The following is a 21,615-nucleotide window of genomic DNA, read 5'->3' as shown; positions in this document are numbered from 1 at the left end:
AGCTCAAAGGAATCTACCTTTAATTTCTTCATATACAAGAGCAGAAGAGACAGAACAGGGACAGCACTGGGAACAATTGCTTCCGCAGTAGGGAGTTTGAAATGTATTTAAGAAAGAAAATGGCAGGGTATGTTTGTTAGTTGCACAGAGCGGAGTTCTCTGGCTGGACTTCCTAGTCATCCTCTCTACCCTCTCCATTCTGGTCTATGTAGTCTACAGTACGTACCACCTCGGCCAGCCTGTGTTGGGTGTAGGTCAAAAAGAGAACGCAGCTACAGCTACAAAATGTAAAGTATGTTTTATTGATTCAGAGACTAGACAAGGCAGCATTTGGTTTGTAAAAAGAGGCAAAAAATCGAAATCATTGTCACTTCCAGTCAAGTGGAAGAGGGGTAAAATCCTACATATTTCTTCAGCATTTTAGGAAATTCTGCTTTATCAAGATCAGAAAGATGGAAGGCTTGGGCTCGAGCTCAGGTCCCAGATGGCATCACAGAGGAGCAGAAAGCTCCTCAGACCACCTTTGCCTTGTTTTAGGAAGGCCAAAATATCCAGGAAATGAGGGAAGTACAATTTAGTCAGCTCTTTTCTCCATTACACAGCTAAGGAGTCATTTCACGTATTCATTTTGGTCCTACAATAGGGGAATTAAGTTTAGGGAGCAGAAACACATTCTACAATGACGTTAGGGAAAAAAGAAACCATGCAGAGCTACCAAGCAACGGCAGTACCCGGAGTCCCATTTGGAAGCTTGAAATAGCACCAAGTCCAAGGCTCATCGCAGGGCAAAGGCTCAGCAGTCTGATCTTTGGCACAGAAATCCGTTTTCATACCATTCAATGTGTTCTTCCTTCCCAAATATTTGTCTTTTTTTTTTTTAATTAAAGATCAATCTCCTCTTGAACATGATTCTGATGAGAAACAAACCACTCTGCCTTCTCCTTCTTCCCCACCTTTCCTCTGATCAGCCATGACCCCCCATCCCTCCCAACCCTCCCTTTCTCCCAAGGGGAAGGGATGGAGTGAGGTGATGGAGCATGCAGCCTTTGGTGGTGTCTTGTCTGGCCTATGGAGTCACTGAGCTGAAATAAATGGGAAACAAAAAGAAAAAAAACAAAAAACAAACAGATTTAAGGAATAAAAACCAAACAATCATGGTTAACAGCAGAATGAGGCTGACATGTAGGACAGATGCAGATCACGCATGGGAGTGGGGTGTGCTGTTTCCCAAATCCAGGTGATTTAGTGGGAATCTGTCATGAGATTACTGCTACATGGGCTCCCCTTCTCAAGAGATTCAAGTACACTCAAGGGACCATTTCTGTCATTCTAAGCAAACAATTATACCATAGTGGCTCCAACAGACACTCATTTCCATTGCTGTCTATATACCCAGTCTTCTTACATTCCTGAACTAACTGGAAGCTCCGATCTGCTTTCAGAGCATCTGTACCCAGCACCCCACAAGCAGCACAACCACAGTCTATGCTGTGGTGAAACAAGAGGAAATACCACTGCAAGGCAGTGGAAGTTGGGGAAGACCCAAATAGAGCAAGAGTCTAAACTTCTGTTTTCCCTCCACGCCCCTTTCCGCACAGTCACATGCTTTCAGAGACCAGCAGTGACGAGACTGCTTTCAGTTTTTGGGGCTATTTACGGATTTTTGAAAGGGGGAGGGGACGACTATACTTCACAGGAAAGGATGTCCAGGAGCAGAGTGTGATTAACAGTAAATCATGAACAAAAGGAGAGAAGAATGCCTCCTGGCTGACCCCCAAACTGAACGGGCCAGTCCTTCAGGCAGCTCAGCACAGACTCCACATCTCCTATACACAATGAGATTACACAGCCTATTACACCAAGTCAGCAAAACACACTGCAGGTTAAAGGACACTCAGCTTCATCTGGGCCAATAAGCATTTATACCAGAAGCTTCCACGTACTGTTGAGATTTCCACACAGGACAGAGTTCGCTGCTTTCATACCAGCTCTGTTTTTACTGTGAGGGCAGCATGACCTCTGTCACGTTAAAATCAACATTGGGCAGCAAGGGTTTCAGCACGAGCACTTAGGCTTGAGAAACCCAAGTGCATTTCCATGATATCAAAAGGCAGGTCAGAAGGGCTCAAGGACACTCAAAAGCTTTTATCGCATACTTCTTGAAGAATGACTTGTTTGGAAACCTTGAGAAAACGACAAGAAGGGCTCGCCACGTCGTCTCCTGTGATCAGGGGCTGAGGAGACAGCTTCCGTTCCCACCCCGTTTCCAAAGGTGAGTCTCCTACGGCCTACGCTCACCTTCCCCCTTTAGAGTCAAACCCACTGGGATCCAGATTCCCCTCCACGAAAACAAGGCTGGTTATTACAGCACTGCTCACGCAGCATAAAATAAATAGGACACGTACCACAGGATAAAGGCGTCTGCTCTGAAATGGTACTAAGCAGCACACTCTCCACTCACATATTTTGCATTCATTCCTCCTCCCACACAAACAACGCTCACTTCCCGCAAGCAGACAGAGCGTTTTTATTTTCGTACGGCGAGGCATGGAAGACGCCACTGACCTGTGGATTGCGAGCTTCTCCCTCCCCACTCCCAGATCAGCCATGACCTTCAGTATTCCTGCTACTGCCGTGCTGGGTCCCAGCCAAACAGATCGAACAGCGGAAAGTGCAGCGGTTTTCCCATTAACTAGGACTCTTCAGAAGAAACCAAGAACTTTCACTTTTGACCTGACTGGATCTAATCATGTTATTAGCAGCAAAGAGCAGGTACATTAGCTCACTGCGCCCCCTACAGGTTATATTCTCTCTCACACCCAGGTATATGGAAACATACCAGCATGCTGACATAGGCCAGAAAAATAGACCAGCAACTGCTTGTTTAATGGACACTTTGCACAGCCCTCTCTCCGGCTGTCATCCCCACTCCTTCCGCTCTCTAATGGGCTGTTCCTCTCCCTGACCCCACAGGAGAAAGGAGTGTGCTGCACTAGCAGAGCCCTAAACAAACATAACCAGGTCTTTACATGTGGCTTTCGAGAAGGCTGCCAAGATGCTGGCAAACACCACGTCAGGGGACTGGGAGGCATCGATGGCTGTATGGATCCCTCGTTTGGTGTAGTAGTCTACCAGCGGGATGGTCTGGGTGTGGTAGGACTTCAGCCGAGTTTTCAAAGCCACTTCGTTATCGTCAGAACGGCGGATCAAGGGCTCCCCGGTGACCTGAGAAAGGAAGGCAACAGTGAACAGGCCAAATCTGCAGCTTGTTACAGCCCAGCAGAGCCCTCCCCTCCATTAAACTCATCTCTAGTCAAATGGGTGACAATATGGGAAGACAGGGCAGTAAAAGCTTGGTTATTGGTCTGAAGGTAATTTAAATAAGATCTCAGGAGAAATGTATCAGTAGCTCACATACATCGTCCTTCATATGCTCTTTAGGGGGATTGAACTCCTCATGGTAAGAGCGGCCACTTGCTGGGTGGATCAGCCTAAAACCGAAAACAAAGGTCAGCAAAGTACCTCTGCGCTCATAAGACAAGACAACCAAACACCAGTCAGCATGAGAAACATCCGCAGCAGCACAGGTGTTTTTCACTCTATCAATAAATTTGCTCGAGTCAATTCAATCAGGCAGCTCTCCAGGGAGCTGAAGAAAAGAAGCTGTTCTGGGGGGTGGAGGAGGACTATTTTGTCCAGGAGTGAGGCAGGAATCTTCTGGAAATCCATATTTTAAAGGACTAGGTGATGTAATGGAGAACTTCTGCTGGACCCAAATGGTTATGTCCAATCCAGGACAAGGATGTTTGGCTGCACTTCATCTTGCAGGGTAATACAATGAAGCAGTGATAACACCAGAGACGATACATCATAAGGCATTAGCGTTTCACGTTTTCCCTTGATGCTTAGTCATATTACCAACCACTACCCGTGGCACAGACAGACAGCCTTTGTTCAAGGAAGGCCCAAGATGGGAATAGCAGGGCATGCTACAGGTCAGTACTGAGATGTGACAGCAGAACCATGTATGTGTGTGGAGCAAAGACCGAAATAGCAAAGGCTGAAGCATGCCAGGATTGAGGTGCTTTGACACAGCTGGCTCCACCCAGTGGTAAAACTATCCAGGAACCAAAATTCAGTGTTCTCTCAAACCATTGGGAAAACGGTAAGAAAAGAGGACTTGGCCTATTTGTGGAGGAAGGAAAATTATTACCGTCCAGTGATCCTCCGGATGAGTAAGGAGTCAGCAACGCTGAATTCAATCACAGAATCTAGCTTCTCGCTTCTCTTCTCCATGAGCTCATCCAGCTGTAATAGAAAACATTCCCTTTAAGTACACAGGTACACTGCAATAGAGAGAGTTCCGACACAATCAAGTCTCCTCTAGAGACATGGCTGGGAGTGGGAATGGAGCTGTAACAAGAGCTACTGAGCTAGAGGATTTGAAGTCACGTACCATCTCCGCCTGCTTCACCGTGCGAGGGAAACCATCCAGCAGGAAGCCATTTTTGCAAGGAGGAGTCTGCAGGTTTTTCTCAATCAGTTCCACCACCATCTCATCACTCACCTTAGAAGAAAGTCTCATTCAGCTCATTAAAAACAGTAAATAGACCCGATTAGGCCAACACTGTCCTATCTTAAGCATCATGGACCATAGGGTGCCCTTATTTACACCCTTGCAATTCAACTGACTTCACCTAACATTGTCTTCACACCTGCTAGCCACTGAATACACACATTGGAGCCCAGGGATCATGAGTACTTAGTCTGCACCTGCTCCTATGTGCAACAAAACCAACACAAAATAGCAATGTAAATCATGGGCATGTGTAATATAATTGAACGCAAAGTTTTGTTCATACAATGCAAAAGCTGCAAGTTCAAACACACCCTAGTCAGGAAGCAAGGGTTCTCTTTTGCTACGTGTGTGTATGTAACACATAGACAGCAAGACAGGCATTTAACAGGGTCAATGAGCACAAATACTACTTCACTGGCCACACAATGTGGGCCAGTGAACAGCATCATGAGACTCTTAACTTGTGCATTCGCTGATCGTGGGACAGATTGCACAGACCCTACAGGCAGGAGTCAACCACTAGAACAAAGATTAAGGATTATTTTGTTTACTTTGTTTATTAAAAAAGGTGCTGAGAAATGCACAATTTCACCGTTTCCCCTGTAGAGGTAGACAGGCGCCATTCCTGCAAAGTTACATGCATGTTTCACTTTAGGCACATGACTTTTAACTCACATGCTTAAAGTTAACACGTAAAAGGTGCTTGCAGCATCTAGGCTTTACTTGGCTTCCTCATACTCCAATCTCAACATAAAATTGGGATGAAGTTGACTGTGGAAGATACCAATTCAGACTACTGGCCAAATGTTATTGGTTTAAATCCAAAGTAACTTTCCATTGTCTTCAGTGAAGTTATTCCTGATTTATGCTATTGCAGCCTACCAGAATCTGGTCCTAGGGTTTCGGGTAGGCTAGGGTATGTCTACACATCAACTAGAAACCCATGGCTGGCCAGTTCCAGCTGACTCAGGCTTGCAGGGCTTGGGCTGCGAGGCTGTTTCATTGCTGAATAAACTTCTGAGCTCAGGCTAGAGCCACGGCTCTAGGACTCTGCAAGGTGGAAAGGTCCTAGAGCTCGAACTTCAGCGGGCAAAGTCTACACAGCAATGAAACAGCCCCAAAGCCTGGTCCCGAGACGGCTGGCACAGGACAGCCGCAGGTTTTTCTTTGCTGTATAGATGAACCGCTAGAGGCAAGAGCCCTAAAATGGATGATGCAATAGAGGCTGGGTGGTTTGGTTGGAATTTAAGGTTATTTCCATGATTCCGAGGCTGACGCAACCATTCATTTTTAAAAGAAAGCTACATTATTTAAAAAAAGTAAACACATTCCAAGAATGGGCTTTGGGAATTGCTTTACTTCCACCAAACTAAGCTATATATTGCCAATGCAGTTCAGTGTTCCCAGTACCACATACATTAAAGATAACTGCCCGTCTTTCCAGATAGTGCTCCTATCTTTCATAACCAGTTGTGATATTGCAGGCTCAATGATGCAATGCAAGCTCCACATGAAGGCTGAAGATAAGCAGTCTCACTGTGCTATCGCAAAGCCTACTGGGAGGAGTTTTCTTAAGCATACAAAAGTCTCCTATTGGCAAATAGCACAATTCAGCATAACATGTGGGGAAAGAAGAGGAAAGAACGGGGGGAAACTTGAGGTCTGAACCTGGATATATAGTTATGCATAAAGGGAGGCAAAATGATGCAATGGATTGAGCATCAGCCTGGGAGTAAGTAGACCTCAGCTCCGTTATTTTGAGCAAGTTACTTCACTCCCTGCCTCAGTTTCCCTATTAAGAGCTTTACCCACCTTGACAAAATGCTTTGAAGTCTATAGATGAAACATGCCACAGGTACTAAGTACAGTCATCTAGGACCCCAAACCAAGCCATTTTTACATGGAAGAGTTTAATGCCCTATGTAACTGTGAGGGTAAATGGTCTTAAGGCCTTATTTTCACCTTATAAATTACAGATGAACCCCAATTATCTGAAGGACTCAGGAGATATGATATTTTGGATAACTGGAATCTTCACTCTGCGGTGCTTAGGAGCATCACGTGAACAGGAGGCTTGGGAGTGCCATAGTGATAACACCTGTTCCTGCAAGCCCCGAAACATAACCACAGTTTGGGGTAATGGAGTGTTTATTAGCCAGAAGCTGATTAATCAGGATTTACTCTGTGTTCTGTGAAACTAGATAAAGCAAAAGGTAAAGCTAAAAGCTAAGAAAACAGGAATTTTAAGGAAGAAAACTCAGATCTATGCAGGATAGGGAGAAGCATCTTTACAAGACATCTTTCCTGTGGCATTAGGGGGAAGAGGAGAGGAAATCACACATTTGCCCTGGAAGTTGTACTTAAGTTTTCTGGTCTGGATTTGTCATTGGTTTCTATATGAAGGACAGCTGCTTGATCACCGCAGGCTTGTATTTTTTTTTTTTAAATGCTTTTTTTCAGGCCTCTCAATATACCCAGACGATTGGAACTTTCATTAGCAGAATCCATCTCACTATACCCACCAGCTTCCCAGCATCCATAGTCTCCTTCAACCTTTTACCCAGCTCCGATCCTGAAGCCACCATGGCCCTCAGCATGTCACCTGTTGCCAGGTGGCAAACACAGTAGGTTTCAGCAAGTTTAGGAGCCTATGATGGGAGAAAACAAAATAAAAAGTGAATTTGGTGCAAGTTCCACGAACAGATCCCATTGATAGTCCACAGGTGAAGTTTTTATCACAGGAAGTAATTTCACCTCACAGTGATGGAAGCTATATTAAAAAGTTAAGTGTTAAAATCCAAACAGGGTTTGGTAACATTGGTACAAAGGAGCTAGTTTTGCCATGAGAATCAGACAAATTATTTTAACATGGTCTGGGAGCATGCCCCAAGCAGCTCTGGGAGAGGAGCAGGCCCCAGGTACCAGGGACGGGGGCGGGAGCCAAGCCTTCTGGGTTCTATTCCCTACTCTGGGAGGGGAGCAGGTCCCAGGAGCCAGGCGCCAGAACTCCTGGGTTCTATTCCCTTCTGTGGGAGAGGAGCAGGTGCTGGGAAGGCGGGTGGAAGCCAGGACTCTTGGGTTCTACCCCCACTCTGGGAGGGGTGCAGGTCCCAGAGGCCAGGAAGGGGGGGCGGGGCCAGGACTCCTGGGTTCTATTCCCCGCTCTGGGAGGGGAGCAGGTCCTGGGGGGCGGGGCCAGGACTCCTGGGTTCTATTCCCCGCTCTGGGAGGGGAGCAGGTCCTGGGGGGCGGGGCCAGGACTCCTGGGTTCTATTCCCCGCTCTGGGAGGGGAGCAGGGGCCGGGAAGGGGGGCGGGGCCAGGACTCCTGGGTTCTATCCCCCGCTCTGGGAGGGGAGCAGGGGCCGGGAAGGGGGGCGGGGCCAGGACTCCTGGGTTCTATTCCCCGCTCTGGGAGGGGAGCAGGCCCCGGGAAGGGGGGCGGGGCCAGGACTCCTGGGTTCTATTCCCCGCTCTGGGAGGGGGGCAGGCCCCGGGAAGGGGAGCGGGGCCAGGACTCCTGGGTTCTGCCGGACCCCACCCGTGACCTTGGCCGCTCCCTACGCAGGGCCCTGCCGGGGATTCCCGGGCCCGGCCTCTCACCTGGGTGCCCTTGCCCGCCCCGGGCGGCCCCAGCAGCACGGCCCGGAGGCCCCTGCGGAGGCTCCGGCCTTCGCCTTCCCGGCTCTGCACGTTCGGTGCCATCGCTGCTCCCCCGTCCGCGGGCCCCACACGGCCAGCCCTCCGCGAGCCCGCCCTCCTAGCACTGCCATTGGGCCGCTTTGGCGCGCCCTGTCGCCTCTCTCCTGACTGACGCACGGAGTAGCCAATCTCTGATGCACAAGGGCCAGAGTGGAGGATGATTGGGCGAGATTGAGGATGAGGCGGGTCTTATCGCCACAAAGGCTGCTGGCAGGCTTAGAAGTGCGCGGGGTGGTCTAGGCTTCCATCTGCCTGCTGGTGCTAAGCGCAGCGCCCCCTGCCGTGGGGAGTGGGGTCTCAGCCGCTGGGCACCCGTCCAGGGAAATGGCCAGGACTCCTGGGTTCTAATCCCCCATCTGGGAGAGGAGCAGGCCCCTGGGGTGGAGCAAAGTGCAGGGCATCCTGCCAGGGGGCTCAGAGCTGTTTTTTTTTTTGACTGTTTTGTTTAATTTATTTCATGAAATTAATTCTACAATATTTTTTGGACAAATATATTTGGACATTATTCACCCACCTCTATAAAAGTTGTTAATCCGTCTGTATTCCAGTGCTGGTTACATGGCATCCCACTGTGCCCTGCCCAGACCCTCTCTCTGCACTGCAGTAACCAAGTCCCCTGAATTGTTCTTCATCCTTGAAGGATCTTGTTGCACAACTGAGAGTATATGTGTAAGAAACCCACCCTGGATAGTGAGGATTTCAGAGTTGTCACTGCTGTACCAGCCATGCCATGCTCGCTCAGCGCTTCCAGGAGATAGCTGGGAAATAATTCACAGTGACTTGTTGCAGAAGCACAAGCGGTGGTCACTGTTGCCTCCTCCAGAGCTATGGGCAATTTCAACACACACACTTATTGCGCTGTAAAAGCAGCAAAGAATCCTGTGGCACCTTATAGACTAACAGAGGTTTTGGAGCATGAGCTTTCGTGGGTGAATACCCACTTCTTCAGATGCATGCATCCAAAACCTCTGTTAGTCTATAAGGTGCCACAGGATTCTTTGCTGCTTTTACAGATCCAGACTAACACGGCTACCCTCTGATACTTGACTTATTGCGCTATATCTTGTCTGAAAAAGATATGCTGGGCCTTTGTCAGGAATGCTGGTATATGACTGAGGAGTAACCGGGTAGCGTGAAAAACAATTCAGTGTGCTGAGGGACAATGACAGGTCTGTTGGATAGTGTCTCTGTGACCAGTAGGTCGGTCCCCCTCCTTACCTTTTTGTCTGGAGGGCTGCATTAGAAATATAAATGGCACAGGCTGGCATTAGGAATTCCCCAGGAAACGCACACAGGGGAGCTGCTCCCATTCAGAGGACCAGCTGACCCCTGGAATTATCCTTACAGCAAGAATGAGGAGTCCTTGTGGCACCTTAGAGACTAACACATTTATTTGGGCATAAGCTTTCATGGGCTAGAACCCACTTCATCACATGCATGGAGTGGAAAATACAGGAGCAGGTATAAATACATGAAAGGATGGAAGTTGCCTTACCAAGTGTGAAGTCAGCCTAAGGAGACAATTTACTTAACAGCAAGTTACCAAGGGAGAAAATGTTTCAGAGTAGCAGCCATGTTAGTCTGTATCCACAAAAAGAACACGAAAAAAAGCTCACAAAAGCTCATGCTGAAATAAATGTGTTAGTCTCTAAGGTGCCACAAGGACTCCTATTCTTTTCAAGGGAGGAAAGATAACTTTTGAAGTGGTAATGAGAGTGGCCCATTTCAGAGAGTTGACAAGAAGATGCGAGTAATGGTAGGGAGAAATTAGTATTGGGGGAAATAGGTTAGGTTTTACAGCAAGGCAGATTGAGAAAAGCATGTGGCCATTGGGTGTCGGTGTGGAGCCTCACTCAGTAGCAGCATCTCCAGGACAGAAGGAGGTAAGGTCTGTTTCCAGCCCCTGTTGGACTCTCTTGCCAGCTCTGAGATTCCACTTTTTGCTGCTGCTCCTGAACTAACCTGGACTGGGATAGAGCTCTCATGTGTGAAACAAGCAGCCACTTTTCCAGTTAGTAGCTCCCATGCCATCCCCTTCTGCCCTGTCACCCTATTGCTAAGTGTTAATGTAACTATGAACAAGCCCGCAATCAGGAGTGCCTTACACGTGTCATCGTGATTGCAACTCTAAACAACACTTCATTCCTTCCCCAATATTCGTTCCCTGAACCTGTTTGCCTCACACCTTTTACTAGTGTTAACTCATTCCTGCTTTAGAGACATGGTTTTACATGTGGGGCAAAAAAAGTACAGTTTTTATTTCCATATGTCAGTCAGATCCTTCATATTCCCCCCCTGCAGTGAGAGGGGTGTAAGCTCTTCACTCAGGCCCCAGTCCTGCCTGGGCAGACCTCTGTGCCTCCACCAAGCCTCACTGAAATCAATAGGGCTCCACACGGCCGCAAGGGTCCATCTGTGTGTTATGTTGATCTTGCAGGATCAGGGCCCTTGAGGGCAAATTATTGAGGGCAAGGACCATGTGTGTGCTCTCTATGTAAAGTGACCGCCACACCTGTGGCATTATAAATACTGTATTTGCATAATGTTTTTCCCTCCGATTTCAACAGTGGGGAAGCCAAGGCACAAGAACTTGCCTAAATCAGCAGCAGAGCTGAGACTAGAACCAAAAAGTCCTAAGACTCAGTCCTGTGCCTGGTGTACTGGACCACGATGCCTCCATTGCCTGTATCTTTTCCAGAAGATTTCACTGCCGGGTTTTCTTCCTCTGCCCTTTTCCTTGCTCTCACTTTATCTCTGAATCTGTTGATTTCTTCTTTTGATCCCTCTCTTTTGCCTTCTATAACAATAACCCCAGAAAACCATGTGCTTCCAACATTCCTTCCCACCTCCTGTTAGGAACCTTAGCCAAAGCCCTGTGCTTGAGGGTGACTAGCAGTTGGAAGGACGGTACTCTCCATGTGTACCCTGCTACATTGCACAGCCTTGGGTGACCATCTCCCAGCCCTCTCTGGCTCCCCTCTCAGTAACTGAGGGATAATGACAGGTTTCAGAGTAGCAGTCATGTTAGTCTGTATCTGCAAAAAGAACAGGAGTACTTGTGGCACCTTAGAGACTAACAAATTTATTTCAGCATGAGCTTTCGTGAGCTACAGCTCACTTCTTCGGATACATAGAATGGAACACACAGACAGGAGATATTTATACATACAGAGAACATGAAAAGGTGGAAGTATGCATACCAACAGGAAGAGTCTAATCAATTGAGATGAGCTATCATCAGCAGGAGAAAAAAACCTTTTGAAGTGATAATTAAGATGACCCTTAGAAGGTATGAGGAGAACTTAGCATAGGGAAATAGATTCAGTTAGTGTAAAAGCAGCAAAGAATCCAGTGGCACCTTATAGACTAACAGACGTTTTGGAGCATGAGCTTTTGTGGGTGAATACCCACTTCGTCAGATGCATGTAGTGGAAATTTATATGTATATATATAATATGCAAGCAAGCTAGCTAGAGATAATGAGGTTAGTTCAATCAGGGAGGATGAGGCCCTGTTCTAGCAGTTGAGGTGTGAAAACCAAGGGAGGAGAAACTGTTTTTGTAGTTGGCAAGCCATTCACAGCCTTTGTTTAATTCTGAGCTGATGGTGTCAAATTTGCAGATGAACTGAAGCTCAGCAGTTTCTCTTTGAAGTCTGGTCCTGAAGTTTTTTTGCTGCAGGATGGCCACCTTAAGGTCTGCTATAGTGTGGCCAGCGAGGTTGAAGTGTTCTCCTACAGGTTTTTGTATATTGCCATTCCTAATATCTGATTTGTGTCCATTTATCCTTTTCTGTATAGACTGTCCAGTTTGGCCATGGTACATAGCAGAGGGGCATTGCTGGCACATGATGGCGTATATTACATTGGTGGACGTGCAGGTGAATGAACCAGTGATGGTGTGGCTGATCTGGTTAGGTCCTGTGATGGTGTCGCTGGTGTAGATATGTGGGCAGAGTTGGCATTGAGGTTTGTCGCACGGATTGGTTCCTGAGCTAGAGTTCCTATGGTGCAGTGTGCAGTTACAGTTGAGTCATTGCAATTAGTGTAATGACCCAACCATTCCCAGTCTCTGTTTAAGCCTGAGTTAATTGTATCTAATTTGCATATTAATTTGAATTCAGCAGTCTCTCTTTGGAGTCTGTTTTTGAAGTTTTTTTGTTGCAAAATTGCCACCTTCAAGTCTGTTACTGAGTGGTTAGAGAGGTTGAAGTGTTCTCCCACTGGTTTTTGAATGTTATGATTCCTGATGTCAGATTTGTGTCCATTTATTCTTTTGCGCAGAGACTGTCTGGTTTGGCCAATGCACATGGCAGAGGGGCATTGCTGGCACGTGATGGCATATATCACATTGGTAGATGTGCAGGTGAACGAGCCCCTGATGGCGTGGCTGATGTGATTAGGTCCTATGATGGTGTCACTTGAATAGATATGTGGACAGAGTTGGCATCGGGCTTTGTTGCAAGAATAGGTTCCTGGGTCAATGTTTATGTTGTATGGTGTGCGGTTGCTGGTGAGTATTTGCTTCAGGGTGGGGGGCTGTCTGTAAGCAAGGACTGGCCTGTCTCCCAAGATATGTGAGAGTGGGGGATCATCTTTAAGGATAGGTTGTAGATCTTTGATGATGCGCTGGAGAGGTTTTAGTTGGGAGTTGAAGGTGATGGCTAGTGGCGGTCTGTTATTTTCTTTGTTGGGCCTGTCCTGTAGTAGGTGGCTTCTGGGTACTCTTCTGGCTCTGTCAATCTGTTTTTTCACTTCAGCAGGTGGGTATTGTAGTTTTAAGAATACTTGATAGCTATCTTGTAGGTGTTTATCTCTGTCTGAGGATTGGAGCAAATATGGTAGTATCTTAGAGCTTGGCTGTAGACAATGGATCGTGTGGTGTGTCCTGGATGGAAGCTGGAGGCATGTAGGTAAGTATAGCGGTCAGTGGGTTTCCGGTATAGGGTGGTGTTTATGGGACCATCGCTTATTAGCACAGTAGTGTCTAGGGAATGGACCGCTTGTGTGGAAGTGCGCAGTGTTACCGCCTTCAAGATGAGGAGGTGCGCAGGGTGGGTGGACACCCCCAAGCAAGAAGGCTGGGGAGTCTTGGAGATTGGCAGCTTCATATAGATGGGTGGCAAACGCCCTTTGTAAGGAGTGGGTTGCCTGCATGGTATAAAACTCCTATCTTGGGTTTTCTGTTAAAACTTTACTCATGTTAGGGGACCAGCTCCCTCGCTCCAGTGCCGCCCCTTTAGGCTGGGAGCAAAGGAACCTGGAGCCACAAGATCACAAGGGAAGCGTGCGGTGTCTGGCCCGTCTGCAGGGAGAGGCCTACTTACCTAGATCACTGCAGCCAGGAGATGGGAGCTGCAGTGGGTGGGGTTTGAGCTCTGAATCACCTTTCCTGGGGCAGGGGAAGGTGGAGCTGAGCCCTTTGTTCTGGCCTGGGGAGCTAGTCAAACAGGAAGAGCAGATTTTAAACAGTCCTGGGAAGGTAACTGCAGCTGCGGCAGGGACTCGGTGCATGGAAGAGCTTGCGCAGGTCGGGGTAGGGACAGGGAGTGCCAGGAACTCAGCCTGCTCCCGGGGGATGAAAGCAGAGACACCTTAACATGGACCCTCTTTGAAGCAACAATGGCCTGATCTGAGAGCTGCCAAGATGTGTGGACTGGGTGAGTGGCTTCCACTTTCCCCAAAGTGACAGGGAGGGGAAGGAATTTCGCACCCTGGTCCTGCCGGATGGGCCTGGGGGGTCAGACTGGAAGGGCAGTGGTGGACCTGAGACTGGTGGGGCCTTGTCTGCATCATCCTGTGGATTTTTTTTCTTTCTCAAAGGCCTTCCTGTAAGAGCTTGGAATTGAGGAGCCCCAGCTAAAGCTGGCGAGTGGGAAACAATCAGTGGGGTTGCAAAGGCGAGAAATGAGGCCAGGGGATCAAAGCCCAGATCTCCTCCTGATCACAGGGAGGGGGTGACCACAGGATTCCAGGGGCAGTCCTGGGAGTTGGTCACCAGAGGCCACAATGTAGCAATTCTTGCTTCTTCGGTACCTTCCACCCAAGGTTCTGGGGAAGCGTGAACCTGGGCAGTGTCCTTCTCTGTCTACAGCTGGGGCAGATGTGGCACCGAATGGGCAAAGTGACTTGCCCAAGGCCACCAGTGCCTGACTGAGCTGGGAATAGAAGCAAAGTCCACCCAGATCCCCTATCTGTGAGCTCTGGTCCGGGGGCAGGGGGGAGGTTGATAACATCACCTCCAGAAAGCAGCGCCCCTGTCCGCACAGGAGCATCAGGCTATGCTATCTCGAAAGGCTTTGCGCCAGGGGCTCCAGCCTGTGTTTGGAACAGGGTAGGTCTGGAATAGGAGTAAGAAAGCTCTGCTCCAAAGAGCAGTTCCTGTGATCCTGTGGGTTGTTAGGATCACATGAGTTGTGAGTTCTGTTTCGCAGAGTTGTAAGCCCTAGTGTGCAGAGGGCCTGGACACCCTCCCGCTCACAGCCCTTCCTGTTGGGAGGGGAGGAGATGATCTCTTGGCGTTTTGAGGTTTAACGTGTGGTTAATCTTTAAAGAAGTCTGTTTGTTTTGTAGGAAGCTTCTGATTACAGACCTTCCTTGTCCCTTTCTTAGTTTCTGTGCTCCAGGGTCTTAGATCCACCTGCTTGAGCTCTCCGGGCAGGGAGCTATGGGAGGATCAGCTCTGGCCTGCGCTGCTCCCCGCTATTCATTCTGTCCCTCCCGTAAGCACACAGTGGAGCAGGAGTAACTGACCTCCCCGCAGCAGCCAGGGCCCCTGAAGCTGGGACTGGAAAATGGGCCTAGGGAGCTCCTGCAGCGCGTCCTGTGGGGACAAGCTGGGAATAGTGTCTCCAAGGGGCCACCTAGCTAGTGCTCCTGGGCCCTCCTAGCTAAGGAACCCTGAGGTGGAGTCCCCTGAGTACACCTCCACTCGGCTCTCCAGCCCTATCCACTGCTTGCTGCTTCTCTGGGCCCCTCTGGAAGCCTTTGTAGACAGCACAGCTGCTCTGTGCCTTGGGGCTGGACTGCCCTGAGCCCCCCTATTCAGTCAGCGCCGCCCCATGGCACCGCTCCCCTCTGCTCGCCCCATCGCTCTGCTCCACTTCTGTTCCCGTGCCCTGTCCGAACCACTCACCTGTCTGAGAACGCTGCCACGCTCGCTCAGGCGCTAGTCAGGTGTCACATCCCAGCCCTGAGACTCGACTGGCGAGTGCAAGACTGGGACCGATCCCGTCTGTGCTGCTCAGCTACCCTAGCCGTGCTCTGCCACCCACAGGGCAAATTCTCTGGGACAGACTCTGTGGCTGCTCCGGAGTCCTGGGCAGGAGTTCAGAGGGGATTTTTATAGGGCATGACAACAGCATCAGTGCTTCTCATGGTTTCCTCCATGCCTGCTCTGCCCCTCATGGCAGTGTCAGCGGGGCTGTAAGGTCCTCAGGGCAGGGATCTGTGTGGCTGTGCTTGTTCTGTGCCTGCCCATCATGGTGTGCCTGGACCTGAACTAGAGCTGCAGCGAGCTGAGCCCCTCCCTTCTCTCCTGCACAGATACCCTCGATCCCAGCAGCTTCCAGAAGCTCCTGATGAAGACGGGGCTCATCCTGATTGTGATTGGCCACCTCAGTTTCATCTCCGGAGCCCTCGTGCAGGGGACCGTGCTGCGCTATGTGGCAAACCCCCAGGATGCCATCTCCCTGCAGTACGCCGTCTCCAACATCATCTCAGTGACCTCAGCCATCCTGGTACTGCTCTCCTGGCATGCTGGCTCTGCTCGGGGATGGGGAGGCTACGGAGAACAGGGGTAGAGGTTGCTTGTTAGGAGGCAGGAGAGTGGCCAGACCATAAGATGTGGTTTAGGGTCTGGGAGGGGACGCCTTAGGTTAAAGCTAGCGGGTGTGTGTGTGTGGGGGGGGGAATGTCCATCTCTCTCTCCAGGCTGCAGGTGTTTGGTGGGAAGCCCCCTGCTGAAGTAGAGGCTGACGGATGGGAGATCCTGCTGGAGAGCAGTGGAGCATGGGTGCGAAGACCTCGCTTCCCTTTACCCCCACACAGCCGTGCTCTGCTGCCTCCCAGGGCTGACCAAGTTACTTACTAGGGCTCTCAGGGGAAAGCACTTAGCTTTAAATGCTTGACACTGCTGGGCCTGGGAGCTGTGTGGCCAGAGATCCCCACCCCCACCCGCAGTTTCTTGCTGCTGTTTAAGAAAACAAAATCTGGCATCAAAGTTACTTTAATCAGGAAAACAAGCTTCCCACTGACCCCCCTGAGTCCGGGCCTGAGAGCTGCGGTCTCTTCCCTTCCTGCAGCCCACATGGGCGCTCCGTACCTCTTCGCTCTTACGGCTCCTGTGGATGCTGTAGCTGGGACAGCCCTGGCTGCAGCATTGCCCTCAGAAACTCCCCCCACACCCACCCAAAGCCTGATGGGCCAGATTCAGCACTGGTGTGAGCAGGTGCAATCTGGTCCCCTGTCTGACACCAAAAGGTACCTAGGCTACGTGGCAGCTCTTTGGGGCAGGGACTGGCATGACGGGGCCCGGGGCTAGCTGGAGCCATAATACATCACAGTATATGGAGCTGTCTCTGTTAGTCTCGCTGGCCAGTGAAAAAGGGGAGGGTACTCCAGTGGGTGGGGCGCTACCCTTGGATTTGGGAGACCCAGGTTCAATTCCTTGTTGGGCCACAGACCTGGGCAAATCACTTAGTCTCTTTGTGCCTCAGTTTCCCATCTGTCCAATGAGGATAATAGCACTGCCTACCTCCTGGGGCGTTGGGAGGCAAGATACATGAAGGAATCCGTAGTGCTCAGATACTGCAGCCATGGGGGCCAGTCCCATACCTGGATGGCAGATGGAGCCATTCTGGGCAGATTCCCATGTGAATGTTGCAGTCCCTGCAAGAGGCTCGCCCCAGGGTAGCCACCAGGGACAGAGACCATCTCAGATCCTGTTAGAAACTGGGTGCTGCCAAGCTGTGTTTAAGGAAGGCTCTAGAACCAGTGAGGTCCGATTCAGTAACGACTGGAGAAAGCTCCTGTTGTGGGCCCCGGCCCAGAGCACTCGCTGCCTTTCCAACACTTGCAAACATTAAGCACTTGACAAAAATAAACGCCAATCCTAGAAAATGACCCACCCTTAAAAAGTCTCCGATTGCCGGGGGTTTCTAAGGCCACCTGTGTTCTCTCTTCCCTAAGCTGGCCTCGGAAGCTGTCAAGCCAGCACCAGTCAGTTTAATTGTTAACCCTAATTATTATTATTATTTCAGGCACTTGCAGCACATTCAGTGACGTGCCTCACTCCACAATGAGGGGTTGGTGAGACTCTCCCCTGGGCTGAGCTGCTGCTGTTTGCACCGTCAGCTCAGCCTGATTCAGGAAGGCGAGCTGCAGCCCCGATTGCGAGCCAGCCCTTTGGAAGAGGTCACTGAGTCCTGGCTCTTGCTGGATCAGACTCCTCCCTGCTGTATCTCCCCCGAAGCCGGCGGTGGTGCAGCAGGGCGAAACAGTGCCTCCCTTTGGTTTTAATAACATCAGCAGTTCAATGGTCCCAGCTGGCCCTGGAAGTTGGCACCCTATTGTGGTGCATGGCAATGCGATTGTTTTCCTGGAGGCAGGCTCCAAAGGGTGGCTGTGCATGGATTTATCTAGGGGCGGCTATACAGCTGCATTTACAGTAGAGGCCTAGGAAGTTTAGATTTTTTTGTGGGGGGAACCAGCTGAAGTAAATAGCAAACAATATGGGGGTAAGACAACAGCCCCCACGTCCCTGGGACTTTAGTACCAGCTCTTTCTAACCTGAGGGGCTTGGCAGAGCATCTCCTTCCATTGCTGTTTCCTTTGCAGACCATCTCCTGTGGCATAGCTGCGATTGTGCTCTCCAGATACCTTTCCCTAACTGCCCTGGTAAGGATGGCTCCCGAATTCCCCCAAAGTCCTGTCATACTGCAGGAGCCTGCCCCCACCAAAGGCTCTGCTGGGGAAAAGGCCTGTTTCTCTCAAGCATCTCTCTCCCCCTCTGGAAGGGTCTGTCTGATCCGCTCAGCTCTTTGCAAGTTTCCCCTCTGGCACTTCAGAGGGAAAAGATTTGTTTGAACTTGAGCCTGGGAATGAATTCTGGGAACTTGCCTGTGCCCCGCCCCGTGAGAGAGCTGCTCTGCACGAGTTAGACACACCCAGTTTAATGGCTCTGTGTGAGCTTCAAACCCCAGGACAGGCTGTAAGGCGTGGGAGAAAGTAGCACGCATGTCTAGGGGCAATGCAGGTGGAGGTTGAGCTCCCTTCCCACCCCAGGAGAGGGTTGGGGATAGAGGAGGGGGAGGAAGCCGAAGTACTTGCAAACATTTAATCTCATGATTCTCCTTTTGGGGAAACTGAGGCAGCGGCTGAGTCTGTGTCTGAGGGTGCAGTGCAGGGTGACTCACCCACCCTTCAAGGAAAGGGCAGCTGCATGAAACATACCAGACACAGCTTATCTGTAGCTCTCTCGGGAAAGGCTGTGGTGGGATACCAGGGGATACCTCGGAGAATATGGTTGGTCCGTACCCCCTGTGACTCAGTGGCTGGGCACTCCCAGGCCTGTGCTCAGACCACGTGCACCCATGGTGACTGAATTCCCTGGCATCTGTGTGAAGGGCCAGCAGTGGGAGGGATGCAGACAGCCTGCCCTGTGGGCCTGTGCCCGCAGGCCCTCGCTGTAACTAGCTGTGTTTCTCTCTGACTCACCGCAGAAGTGGGCAGTTTTCTCCCTCAGCATAAGCAGCACCCTGCTCTCACTCTTCTGCTCCGTGGGGCTGGTGGTCTCCATTATCCTCACCTTCGCCAACAAAGGGCACGCCCTGCTGGCCACCTGCACCTTCACCAATGTGGAGCTGATCCAGATCTCCCACGAGTGCTCCTTCGACCCCACCCGCGTCTATGTAAGTGCATGGGAGGGTCTGAAATCCCAGTGAGAGGGGGACGCTCCCACCCTGGCATAGCAGTGTCTAGTAATGCCCCTGGCGCCCACTCAGCAAGGGCAGAATACAGGGTGTTTATGGGGTTTCAGGGATTATTTTTGCCTTCCTCTGCAGCATGGGGGCGTGGTTCACTTGCTGGGATCCCATAGCAGGGGCCTTGAGCATAGGGTGTACCAGGGACTCTCCTTGCAGTGTGCAGTTCAGGCTCCTGGAATGTTAGTCTGTCGGCTTAATATAGGGGCCTCTGGGTGAAAATGAATGGCCAGGTCTGCCTAGATGATCTAATGGTTCCTTCTGGCCTTAAAGGCTCTGATTATGTCGCTGCTTCTAATACCACCAGCACTGTGCCCTTCTCGCACCTTCTGTCTGGGGACCTCAGAGGGCTGTAGACACTCGTGCATTAAATGTCCCGGCAGCCTGGGCTAGAGGAAGTATCATCCTTGCTTTGAAGAGGGGGAGACTGAGGCACGAGGAGGGGACATGACCTGCCTGAGGTTGCACAGTGAGTCAGCAGCAGGTCTGGGCGTGGAACCTACTGTTAACCCCAACGTGCTTGTCTTTGGATCGGGCCTTTGGGAATGTGGAGCTCAATGGAACAGCTCCGATTGGCTTTGGTGGGTTTGACTCAGGCCCCATGAGATCTCCTGACCCCCTCCTCTCCGCAGAGCTCCACGCTGTCCCTCTGGACCATGGCTCTGATACTCGACATGGTGGAGATCATCTTCAGCATCCGGTGCTTCCTGCTCACCCTCACACTCCTCAACCTGAAACTGTGTCGGCGGACCCGCAAGAAAAAGGTAACCCTGGCATGCCTGGTCTCCCCACCCCAGCTCTGAGGCCCCTGCTCTCCCCCTTCTAAGGGCTGTGGGATTGGATTCCCAATGTCCTATTTGTAGCTGCTCCCTTTGTGGCTGAATCTCCGGGTTTGTTTCTGCTCCGTGGGATTTGCACAGGGGGAGATGATGGCAGGTTCTCTGCTCGCTCACTGCGCTGTCAATGGGGCTGCTCAGGATCTGCCCCCAAGTGGCTGGCTCCATCCCACCCATTTGCCGGTGGTAAGTCAGAGCAGCTGGGCCAGGTGTCCCTTTGGGATACCCGTGACGCCGTCCTTCAGCTCCCAGTGCTGGGAGATGCCGGTCGGCTATTGATTCACTGTTGCAAAGCTCACCCCTTGTCAGAGCTTCTGCCCATGATCCCAAAGCTCCTCCCACCCTGGCACTTAGGGACTTGGCCATCAGAGGGGATCGTTCTGCGTAGTTCTGCCTGGGGCTTTCAGCCACTGTGTGCTTGAGCAATGAAGTGTTGATAGAGGGTTTCCTCAATCGGCTGCTGTGTTTGAGCAGCTTTGCCTGGGTGCCACAACCCCAGATGGAAACTGGGGATCCCACCTCCATTACAGACCAGGATCCACAGGCTGAGGCTAGAGCCTGGCTCTGTCTGATGTGTGTAACTAGGGACACCCTGTGCAAAAGACACAGGCTGGGTCTCAGAGTGGAGACGCATGGAGTGTTGCCTGATCAGTCAAGCTGTGTCTTAGCCCTGCGGCCTGGTGCCTTGTGTTTAGGGGTGCTCTAGGGCCCGGCGACTCCGTTTTCACACTCACTTCCCATGTCGTTTCAAGGTCACGTTGCATCTTGTCCCAGTGGAGAATCGAGAAGCCAGTGAGGGCCGTGTCCTCCTGAGGCAGGGCAGAGTGGAGACGGTGTGGCTCTGAACAGGCCAGAGGAGCCCGCTGGTACCGCGGTGCCAAGCCTCCGCTCATGCATCAATCTCATGGACCTTCCCCCAACCAGGCTCTGCTGTCCCCGCAACCTCAGTGGCTTGCCTGCCTTGCCCCATTGTTCTCCAATATGCTGCACTGGCCTCATGGCTCCTGGTCTCCCAGACTCTGCCATCCCAGCCTCCTCCCCAGGGCGGTGCTGTTGCTCAGACCCATTGCTGGTCTGAGGGGAGGAGATCCTCCACCCGGCTTGACACGTGTCCTACCTGCTGCCTTAATTTTCTGGCCCTCTCTTGCTCACCTGGCTGCAGGGAGCGAGCAAGGAAAGGGCTGGGAGTTGTTGGATGTAAACTGGCCTCCCACAGCCAGGGATAGACGAAATCTCGCTCTCAGCGTGCCTAGGTCTGACATCATCCCACAAGCAGCTGCACGGAGACAAAACTTTATTCTGAAGATATTAAAAGAACAAAAGCAACCCCCCTACCCCATGCACTCCCCTCATTTACTGGAAGGGACGAGCGAGCGTCTGCTTTGAAGAGTGCGTGAGCACACCGGGACACGTTGATCTCCACAGCCTGGGCTGAGAGCCTTGGCCGGGTTGGGGGTGTGGGGCTGTGCTGACAGAGCCCCATCTGTGACGCGGGGCTTCTGCCTCTGTGTGAAGTGGG

General features: G+C 50.9%; 2 protein-coding genes across 5 annotated transcripts; one reads left to right on the top strand and one right to left on the bottom strand.

The window, feature by feature from the left end:
- Nucleotides 1-279: 279 nt before the first annotated feature.
- Nucleotides 280-8,314, bottom strand: AK2 (adenylate kinase 2). Of its 3 annotated transcripts, none has more exons than XM_030538849.1 (7): nucleotides 8,182-8,313; nucleotides 7,102-7,227; nucleotides 4,457-4,567; nucleotides 4,214-4,308; nucleotides 3,419-3,491; nucleotides 3,030-3,225; nucleotides 280-1,082 (listed from the first exon to the last, which is right to left on the bottom strand). In XM_030538849.1, the coding sequence occupies exons 1-7, from the start codon at nucleotides 8,281-8,283 to the stop codon at nucleotides 1,075-1,077; spliced, it is 711 nt and encodes a 236-aa protein (XP_030394709.1). In that variant the 5' UTR covers nucleotides 8,284-8,313; the 3' UTR covers nucleotides 280-1,074. The 3 variants fall into 3 exon arrangements, with proteins under 3 accessions (XP_030394709.1, XP_030394710.1, XP_030394708.1); XM_030538850.1 differs by lacking the exon at nucleotides 280-1,082 and adding an exon at nucleotides 2,504-2,700; XM_030538848.1 differs by lacking the exon at nucleotides 280-1,082 and having other exon boundaries at nucleotides 2,866-3,225; nucleotides 8,182-8,314.
- Nucleotides 8,315-13,686: 5,372 nt separating this feature from the next.
- Nucleotides 13,687-21,267, top strand: TMEM54 (transmembrane protein 54). Of its 2 annotated transcripts, none has more exons than XM_030539274.1 (6): nucleotides 13,687-13,938; nucleotides 15,824-16,017; nucleotides 18,116-18,175; nucleotides 19,000-19,188; nucleotides 19,893-20,024; nucleotides 20,849-21,267. In XM_030539274.1, the coding sequence occupies exons 1-6, from the start codon at nucleotides 13,926-13,928 to the stop codon at nucleotides 20,939-20,941; spliced, it is 681 nt and encodes a 226-aa protein (XP_030395134.1). In that variant the 5' UTR covers nucleotides 13,687-13,925; the 3' UTR covers nucleotides 20,942-21,267. The 2 variants fall into 2 exon arrangements, with proteins under 2 accessions (XP_030395134.1, XP_030395133.1); XM_030539273.1 differs by lacking the exon at nucleotides 13,687-13,938 and adding an exon at nucleotides 14,936-15,000.
- The last annotated feature ends 348 nt before the right edge of the window (nucleotides 21,268-21,615 follow it).

The sequence above is a fragment of the Gopherus evgoodei genome, chromosome 20, assembly GCF_007399415.2.
Source record: "Gopherus evgoodei ecotype Sinaloan lineage chromosome 20, rGopEvg1_v1.p, whole genome shotgun sequence".
NCBI lineage: Eukaryota > Metazoa > Chordata > Testudines > Testudinidae > Gopherus > Gopherus evgoodei.
Note: the sequence above shows the minus strand (reverse complement) of the source record. Positions and strands in the feature narration are given on the sequence as shown.